Source organism: Pristis pectinata, chromosome 18 (assembly GCF_009764475.1).
Source record: "Pristis pectinata isolate sPriPec2 chromosome 18, sPriPec2.1.pri, whole genome shotgun sequence".
Classification (NCBI taxonomy): domain Eukaryota; kingdom Metazoa; phylum Chordata; class Chondrichthyes; order Rhinopristiformes; family Pristidae; genus Pristis; species Pristis pectinata.
In genome coordinates, this window is record NC_067422.1 from 7,853,160 (window position 1) to 7,863,653 (window position 10,494).

The window sequence follows — 10,494 nt, forward strand, 5'->3', positions numbered from 1 at the left end:
ACCAATTTTCCAAATAAGAGTTTGATCTCCTAGAGAAGCTGATCACCTCCGTCCCTGCCTCACTTAATCAATGTCTTTGTGAGATTCTGACCATCCTCCATAATTCAGTGGGCAGCGCGCTTGTCTTGTCTGGTTGTGGGTTCAAGTCTCACTCCAGAACGTGCATTTTGCCCACCCCCCCACCCCTACTTTGAGAAGGCAGGCATGGCCTCAATTTAACAACTCACCCAATGTGGACTTAAGATCCCATGGTACAACTAAAAAGAGCAGGGATAGTACCACTTAATGCTCTTTAGCAGGATGAGGATGTGCAAAGTGGGACTGTACATGCATTTATCTTCTGGCATGAACATAGGACATTGAATAGTACAACACAGGAACAGGCCCTTCGGCCCACCATGTTGTGCCCAACTGATTAAGTAAATGACACCTCATCCCTTCTGCCTGCACGTTGTCCGTATCCCTCCATTCTCTGTGCACTCACATGCCTACCTAAGAGCCTCTTGAATGCCTCTGTTGTACCTGTCTCCACTACCATCCCAACAGTGCATTCCAAGCACCCACCACTCTCCGTTTTCAAAAGAAAAACTGCCCCCTTTGTGTAAAATAGAAAACTGCCTCACACATATCTCCTTTGAACTTTTCCCCCTCACCTGAAATGTATGCCCTTTAGGATTAGAGATTTCGACCCTGGGAGAAAAGATATTGGCTGTCTACTTGATCTATCCCTCTAATATGCCAATTACAAACTTCCATCAGTGTAGTGAGGGATAACAATCAATTAGCAGTAATAACCCTTGTATTTCAGTGGTAGTGTTAGCATAAATAACTGAATTGGTTTGGTGTTGAAAGACATTGTGTGACTGGTACAGTGAAATAACCTATCCACCGCTAGCCAAGGTTAAATGCCTTTGGCAGCAGGATGTATTGAGACAATCAGGTCAGATCCTGGAAGAAATGCCAGGAAAGTAGATGATGAGATGATCCTCAAATTACCCAATGGCATTCGTGGTCTGCAAGACTTGGTGCACTGCAGAAGAGCTCACTGAGAGCATGCACAAATATTTCAGACAATGCCATGGTTCATTCTCCTGCTTGGAAAAAGTGTGGAGGACAGTCATAGGAGCTGCTGATGATTAGTCAACTGATAACCATCTTGTCGGTAAATCCTGAGGCACAGTTATTAAATTTGGACCTTCATTTTTGCTTCATTCTTGGACCTTTGTGAGTGCAACTCCTTGAAGTCTTAGGTTTTGAGATGATGAATTTCTACTTTGTAAGTTTCTGTGCTTAATGTGCCTTATCTTATTTGCTCTCAGGTCTCTGCCTATGGCTTTATAACAGAAGATTATGCAAAGTATTCGGATCATTATTTTGACCGGACCTACCATAAAGTGGCATTCTATTCAAATCATGACATGAAAATGGAAATGCGATTGTGGAAGAGGCTGAATGAACTTGGAATAATTAAACTCTACACCAGAAAAAACAGTGAGAACGAGATGAGATGATACCACCTGAAATACAATTGTTTTGAAGAATATATTCACTTCTGGGATTAAGTGCGTATTGGTATTGGATTATTACTGAACCTCAGTACAAGTGACAATAATAAACCAATACCAATACTCACTTCTGGGACTCTTTCAACACTTGGAAATTGGAACTGATTTGATATTGACTGGGTGCAGATCTCTTTGTTGATCAAGTTCTTTTTACGACATACGATCAAGGTGATTTTATTTTGTTGTAAAAATTTTTCTTTGCTGCTATCAGAAAGAGGGAAGGTGAGTGGTGAGGTGAGGTGCTGTGCATCGTTGCAAGGGCCTTTAAATTCTGGGGAATCAATCCTATATTGTGGACTACTGGTTGTGTAAACAGAATGGGAAGAATTAAGTTTACTTCTCTCCATTTATGTTTATTTAGCTATGTTTAGCAATTTACTTTTATTTTTTCCAGTCTTTGAAAGGCTTGCCTTTGTCTCTTTTATTACTGTAACAGAATTTTCTAAACTGACATTTCTTTGAACATCATGCATTGACTAGTGTACATAAGTTAACATCCAATCTCTTGCTGGATTCTAACTGTACTGGAGTTGAAAGTTAAGCATGGTTACTAAGTTTGAGTTGCCTGTATCCTTCAGCAAAGGACCTTGTTGTTTACTGGCATCTTCCAAAGTAAGGTTAGTCCAGTAGTTGACAAGTGAGTGTCTGGGGAATCCATGACTGATTTAAGGCACAAAGCATATCACAAATCAGTTGGAAATCTGATGTTTAAACTGACTCTAAATGTCTTCCCTGAACAAACCAAAGAATAAAAGACCTGTGTATGTAGCATTCTCAACAATAGTAATATTTATTTATTAGACATATGTACATGGAAACACACAGTGAAATGTCTTTTTCTGTTAACAACCAACAGTCTGAGAATGTGCTGGGGGCAGCCTGCAAGTGTCGCCATGCTTCTGACGCCAACATAGCATGCCCACAACTTCCTAACCCATACGTCTTTGGAATGTGGGAGAAAACCGGAGCAAACCCATGCAGTCATGGGGAGAACGTACAAGCTCTTTACAGACAGCGGCGGAATTGAACCCAGGTCTCTGGCACTGTAATAGTGTTACGCTAACTGCAATTAGGAAGAGTGTCTGTACTTTGGAAAGCTGTATTGTAGCTTGGATACAAGCCAATGTTTTACTGATGGCCAAGATAAAAAGGTGCATTAAATTAAGGAATTTGATACCTTAAAAAATTGGAGCAGAAAAGCAACTATTCAACTCATCCAACCCGTTCTGTAAGTGACTCCATTCCAAGGAACAGGGCTCATTTTGTGCAGACTGCTAGCCCAACGTTGCTAGTGGGAGACCTGTAACAAATGTAGAGCAAGGCCTCTGCTGTTAGTGTTGCACACCCACAATATTGGACAGGTTAAGAACAAGAGCGGGGACGGTTGAAGGCAGAGTGGCTTGCATCGTCCGATTCCTGGAGATGGCTACCTGGTCACCCTGGCTGCTTGGGGTAACTCTTCAGCATTCATGGGCAGCCTTTCACTGTTAACTGTGGCCTGATCCAAATGAACATCTCCAACTAGTTACTCCTCTGGATTGTATCAATGCAAGTTAGACATCAGTGCTTCTGTATCTAAATACTTTGTTATCCATCCAATTTCAGGCAGGCATCTTGGACACTCCATTGAATGTTCACAGTGGTATGAAATCACTACTGCCTCATTTCACTTGGTAGGTGGAGGTGGGTTTGACCTTTCCCCTGTCCTGCTGGGAACTACTTAAAACCCATCTGTAATCCTTGCTGACTTCTTAATAGTTTACAGTTATTTACACTGTTGAAATTTCTTGCTTGGGCTGGGGGTGTTCTATGTTTTTCTTGTATAGCAGTATTTTGGGGTGTAAATTTTAGATTCAAAGATGTTCTTGTGTAATTGGTGCACATTTACATCATAATGGTACATACAAGTATGTAAAAAATTTTAAGAGGCATAGATAGGATCAATGAACAAAACATTGGATCCCATGTGCTGTAGCCTTCTGGATCAGCCTACCATCTTTATCAAATGTCTTCCTTAAGTCCATAACTAATGCACAGTGATTTTTGAATGTCTGAAATAAAAACAGAAAGACTCAGCAAGTATGGCAGCATCCATAGAAAGATAAACAGATTTATTGTTAGGTCAACCTGTTTCCAGCATATTTTGCTTCTATTTCAGTTTTCTAGCATCTGTAGTTATTTTGACACTGAATAGCTTGCTTTGCTGAAGATGTGCAGAGTGAGGTGAGTAATTTGGTCCAAAACTGCTTTACTAAGTTGTGCAGACTGGTAGGATTAAACCTACCTGAAACAACAGTCCATGTATTCCTACTAGGCTGCATCTTTCACTGTTGGAGACACCGTCCTGTAGCTGTGGTCCACATCTCATCACCTGAAACGCTGGCATTCTCAAATTCAGTGTGACTTTGACAAGTATTTGGAAGGAAATGTCGACAACTTTTCAACAAGAAGGATATAATTCACTACGTGTCCAAGGTTTTCCAATTGGGATTGTTAAGATCAGGAGGCAATTTTTGGAATTTTTAACAATGAAGAAAAATAGACAGGTATCTGAATGCTGTATGTGTCAGCAAGTCCAACACCCTTGAGAGAAGAAATTTATATTTTACCAAATGACCCTCTTTAAACATTATGCATAGATGAAGATTAGCTAAACCAACTATACAATAATGTAAAGAGCTGCAAATATCATTTGTCACTATGGAAGTCATTCTGTAAAATACAAATGGACCAAAACTATTCTGTGAATAGCTTGTTAAAACAGTTTGGAAATTCAATGAAAATGGAAGTTCTTATTCAATTTTTCCCTGAAATTACAAAGCACAAAATTGGTTTAGTGACTGCAAATGGTTACCATTTAAAATGAATCCACATGAGGAATGTTCCGGATTGATTTTTCCAATGTAAAACAGGAACCAGCTGACTTTTTTTTCAAGAACTATAGAGTTTAGCTGGAATTGAACTGCAAGTATTACTGTTATTGGTGTACTCTGTGCTAAGTCTCTGCAGAATCTTATTGCAAAAAATGATTGGAATATTTTAGGGGTTTATTTTGTGTTAATTTGTACTAACTATTGATCATTAAATTCTCCCACTGTGAAGTTGCTCAGTCTTTGAATTTAATCCCCTTCTGATTGGTTGTGAGAACATCTCTATTACATGAGGCTGATTTCTCCCCATACCAATCCACCAGAAAAGGAGTTCTTGTCTCAAAATCATTTCCTCTATACAGCTGCTTTAGAGAAGCAGAGGCAGTCGTTAAAACCAGCAGGAAATCAATCTCCAGGGATTATGCTGACCTATTATTTGCTTTTAGACACTTCTGAAGCAAACAAAGGCTGATAAATCTCAATTGCTCTCTATGATTCTATGAAGCTGAACCTCCTTAACCTTCTAAGAAAGTAAAGACACTGGCGTGCTTTCCTTGTGATTGCATCAATGAGCTGGGCCCAGGGCAGGTCACCTGATATGTCAACACCCAGGAATTTAAAGCTGCTGACTCTCTCCACTGCCAATTCCCCCAATGTAGACTGGTGCATATTCTCCTTTCTTCCCCTTCCTGAATTCAACAACCAGCTCTTTAGTTTTACTGCCATTGAGCAAGAGGTTGTTGGTGTGGCACCACTCAACCGGATGTCCTACCTCACTCCTGTATGCTGACTCATCACCACCTGTGATTCATCAGGTGGTGATGATACAGTACACAATATTCCAGATGCAGTCTCATCAATTCCCAATATAACCTGAGCATAACCTCCCGACTTTTGCATTGAACTCCTCTTGCAGTAAACATTGACATTCTACTAGTTTTTCTAATTACTTGCACTGCGGATTAACCTTTTTGTGGGTCATACACTAGAACACTTGGATCCTTCTGTAGCTCAGAGCTCTGCAATCTCTCACCATTTAATATTTTAATTTTTAAAAAAATTTTAGGCTTACTGTTTGAGTAGGAACAATGAGACAGAGAACAAAAAGGAGATAGAGCCTAGTAGCATGGTGTCAAGAAATAACCATTCCTCAATGTCTGCGAAACAAAAGAGCTGGTCATTGACTTCAGGAAGCAGAGCAGAGTACGTGCCCCCATCTGTATCAGTGGTGTTCAGGTGGAGATGTTTGAGAACTTCAAGTTCCTAGATGTAAATATCATCAACAACTTGTCCTAGTCCAACCACGTAGACACTATGGACAAGAAAGCACACCGGTGCCTCTACTTTCTCAGAAGGCTAAGGAAATTCAGCAAGTCACAATTTTTACAGATGCACCATAGAAAGCATCCTAGTCGGATGCATTATGGCTTGGTATGGCAACTGCTCGGATCAAGACCGCAAGAAATTGCAAAGAGTTGTGAATGTAGCCCAGTCCATCACACAAACCAGCCTCCCCTCCATTGACTGTGTCTAAACTTCCTGCTGCCTCGGGAAAGCAGCCAATATAATCAAGGACCCCTCCCACTCTGGGCATTCTCTCTTCTCCCTCCTTCCATCAGCCAGAAGATACAAAAGCCCGAAAGTACGTACCACCAGGCTCAAGGACAGCTTCTATCCGGCTGTTATAAAACTCTTGAATGGACCTCTTGTAAGATAAATATGAACTCTTGTCCTCACAATCTACCTCATGACATTTGCACCTTATTTGCCTACTTGCACTGCATTTTCTCCATAAATGTAACAATAAATCCTGCAACCCGTTTTCCCTTTTGTACTACCTCAATGTACTTATGTATCTGACCGGAAGGCATGTAAAACCAAGCTTTCTATCTCAGTACTTGTGACAATAATAAACCAATTACCAAGTTTCAATTTCTTTTCCCTTCCTCCCCTCACCCACCCGACCTTAATTTTTGAGGGATAAGGTCCATATTTTCCATGAGTAAAAATTGTTTTCCAAGTGATAGATTGTATGGGCAGACAATGTCATTTGATGCCTGGGCTGTGAAGATAAGTAATCGGGTCTAGTTTCAACAGGGACTCGAACTGAACTAAGATCAGTAAACAACATGTTGGTTCACAACTTCTTTCTCTAAGGCTATGCTGGTGTGTTGATGGATGTGTGCGGGTAAAGGCATATCTAAAGCCTAGATCTACTCAGCAGGCTGGCCTGTTTTGTTTTATACAACCTGTATGATTCCATTACTGCAAAATAGATTATTGTAACTCTGGGCCTGTAAGTTAATGAGTATCTTTGGAAAGAGACAGATCCAACTGGGACTATACTCCTTTGACTAGGCACCTCAAAGGTCTTCTAGCCATGGTCTTGACTGCTTACATACGACTGATTGGTGTTAAAGAGGAGCCAACTTGTTGGAAAATTCCTCTAAAGGATTTCTTGGGATGCAGCTGTTAACACAGGCTTCACTCAAGTGACGTAGCAGTGTGCCAATAGAGGAGGATCCCTTGGTAGAAAATCTGTGATTGAAGTAACTCATCTCAGCTGAATGCCAACAGACATTCAATGTACTAATTTTTATTTATTTATTTATTAGTCACATGTACATTGAAACACACAGTGAAATACGTCTTTTTGCGTACTGGGGGCAGCCCGCAAGTGTCGCTACTCTTCCGGCACCAACATAGCATGCCCACAGCTCCTAACCTGTACATCTTTGGAATGTGGGAGGAAACCAGAGCACCTGGAGGAAACTCACGCAGACACGGGGAGAACATACAAACTCCTTACAGGCAGCAGCCGGAATTGAACCCAGGTCACTGGTGCTGTAATAGCATTACACTAACCACTATGATAATGTAATGCGTCCAAATTGTAGGCATTTTGTATGATAGAATAGAAGGGTTAACGTCTCTGTAGTATGATTACTTGGTGTGATTGGACAGTGGGAGGAGTCCCGGAAACATTGGCAACTCTTCTGCTTTCTAAAGTTAACTAAATTTGGTCCATGTGTCTGTTCTCTGCTCCAGCACATGTAGCTGTTTGCAATGACACGATGTGCTACAGAGGCTATTTTGGATTTTAATTGGGCACCAAAGCCCAGACTTGGCATGAGTTAAAATGTCAAATTAGGACAGGTCCCTTGCTCAGTAAGAGTATCAGTGAAGAAGGTCACATATTTCCACTGCCTCGTAATAGCCTCAGATAATGAAACAGCCCATGTCCACAACATCTGGACAACATTCAGGCTTGGATGGATGTATAACAAGTAACAGTGGCTGACATTTGAATACCTACCTCCAGCAAGCTGGGAACCTAATGATATTGCCGACATTCATTAGCAGTCCTGTCATTGACATGGTGACCCCCTACCTCCAACCTTCCCGAACCATTTGATAAGATAAGATACCTTTATTAGTCACACGTACATTGAAACACACAGTGAAATGCATCTTTGCGTAGAGTGTTCTGGGGGCAGCCCGCAAGTGTCACCACGCTTCCGGCGCCAACATAGCATGCCCACAACTTCCTAACCCATACATCTTTGGAATGTGGGAGGAAAACCGGAGTACCCGGAGGAAACCCACGCAGACACGGGGAGAACGTACAAACTCCTTACAGACAGCAGCCGGAATTGAACCCGGGTCGCTGGCACTGTAATAGCGTTACGCTAACCGCTAAGCTACCGTTCTTTGAATAGTAATACAGATCGTAATCCTTGTTCTGCAGGAACAAACACTAACAGAATTTGCAGATATAGTTAATAAATTGGTCATACTTGCAACAACTAACCTGCATGTAAGAAATGAACTGCTTTGGTCCACAGTGAACAGTATATCAAGCAGTGGTTTTCACAGATTTAGGTTCAGCACGTGAAGAATCTCTTGGGGTGAAACAAATTTACCGGAATCTTAACCACATCAGGCACACAGAAGTGCAAATAGTTCAGAGGCAAGTGCCTTTTATTTCTCAGTGTCTGGAGGAATCTCGTACTTCTCGGATGAGTACAGCTTCGGTGTCCAAAAGACTTGGCGTTTACCAGAACAAAGCAGCACACTTGACTGGCACCCCTTCCACCATTCCATACCATCACTTGCTCACTCCCCAAGTGCCTGCCACTGTGGACCATTTACAAAATGCACTCAACAACTCACTCACTCACTTAGCACCTCGCAAGCCCACAACCCGGCCAGAAGGAGCAGATGCAGTCTCTGCATCCCAGGAATGTGATTTTGTGACGAAGGCTGTTGGAGCAGCGACTGCTCCTCTTGCAGGCCTCTGAGCTTCAGGTTTGGGAGTGGACCGTAAATTCTTTATTTCCACTGCCAGATTTCACTTAATCTCTTGACTCTGAAGGTGCTCGGTGAGGGAGACCTTGCACAAATTTGTCACCGATGAGTGGGTCTATGTCCCATGGGCTGGGTGGAGCACCTCTTCCTGTTCCCCACTCTGCACTCCTTTACTCCCCTCACACCACCAAACCACTGCCCAACCCTTAATGCCCACCCCACAGTCGGACACCCATTAATGCTTGCCTGAGGGTCACCTCCAATGCGAGGTGGCATCACGAAATTGAAAAGTCCCATTGGGTGATCTTCCAATAGAGGTTAGACAAGTGCTAGCACTTTCTTTCTCTACCAGTCCTCCCCTCTACACCAGCCCCAAGCCCCCTCTCAATTATTTGAGTGAAGCCAAGGACCAATTGAGTTTTGTTAGTGGACTTCTTGCTTTAGGAAGTGACCTCCTTCCTACCCCTCCAAAATGTCAAGTCTGTTAGACTCAATCTAGGGGTGCTTCAGCACAGAACTAGGGTATATTTGCAGAGTATGAGGTAAGAAAATTGCCTCATGCTAATTAATCCCATGCAGAGAATACTCCTGTGCCAAGTTTGAGTTAAGAAAGTCAATAGGGCAGTGATAGCAAATGCCGAAGAGTCAAGATGAGGAGACACTTCGCCTAAAGGATGATTAGCTCCAGAATAGTCCCTGAGTCAAGTGGTGACAAATAAATCCAGAGGGATTCACAAGCAATCTTCTGGAGGAACTCAGTGGTTTGAGCAACATCTGTGGAGGGGAGGAGGGGGGGGGAGGAATTGTGACATTTTGGGTCAAACCTTGCATCAGGACAGGTTAGATGTGCCTTCAACCCGCTGAGTTCCTCCAGCAGATTGTTGTTGCTCCAGATTGGTATTGTATTGGTTTATTATTGTCACTTGTACCGAGGTACAGTGAAAAACTTGTCTTGCATACCGTTCGTACAGATCAATTCATCACACAGTGCATAGAGGTAGTACAGGGTAAAAACAATAACAGAATACAGAGTAAAGTGTCACAGCTACAGGGAAGTGCATTGCAGGTAGACAATAAGGTGCAAGGTCAAACAAGTCCATCTCATCGTATAAGGGAACCATTCAATAGTCTTATCACAGTGGGAGAGAAGCCATCCCTGAGCCTGGTGGTACGTGACCTTAGGCTCCTGTATCATCTTCCTGATGGAGAGGGGAGAAGAGGAGAATGACCCGGGTGGGGTGGGGTCTTTGATTATGTTGGCTGCTTCACCAAGGCAGCGAGAGGTATAGAAAGAGTCCATGGAGATTCCAACACCTGCAGTCTCTTGTGCTTCCAGAGGGATTCAAATGGGAGTTGGATGCGTTGGAGATGAGGGGTTGTTGGATTAAGGATTGGCTAGGGGACTACAGGTTGCTATGGAAGAGTGGATTGAATAGCCTGTGTTTATTTGCAGGATTGATTAAATCCAAAATATGCAGCAAGGAAAAGACTGGTCTGTATTCGTGCTGGTTGAAAATGAGATGTCCAGACTAATTCCACCTCAGCTCAGCCTATTTTCGACCTGACATTGAATTTATTAGTTTCTGATGAGCATCCACTCCAGACTGATGCTTCATAGCAACAAAAACTTTGGTTAGGCCACATTTGGAGTATTGTGTGCAGTTCTGGTCACCACTATACAGGAAGGATGTGGAGGCTTTGGAGAGGGTACGGAAGAGGCCCACCAGAATATTGCCTGGATTAGAGAGGAT

General features: G+C 42.5%; 1 protein-coding gene across 1 annotated transcript in view; it reads left to right on the plus strand.

The window, feature by feature from the left end:
• Positions 1-4,593, plus strand: part of LOC127580106 (alpha-N-acetylgalactosaminide alpha-2,6-sialyltransferase 2-like) — a 68,257-nt gene extending 63,664 nt beyond the window's left edge. The window contains 1 exon segment of the mRNA XM_052033318.1: positions 1,320-4,593. Within this exon segment, the coding sequence (XP_051889278.1) occupies positions 1,320-1,511 (192 nt within the window). The 3' untranslated portion in view covers positions 1,512-4,593.
• The last annotated feature ends 5,901 nt before the right edge of the window (positions 4,594-10,494 follow it).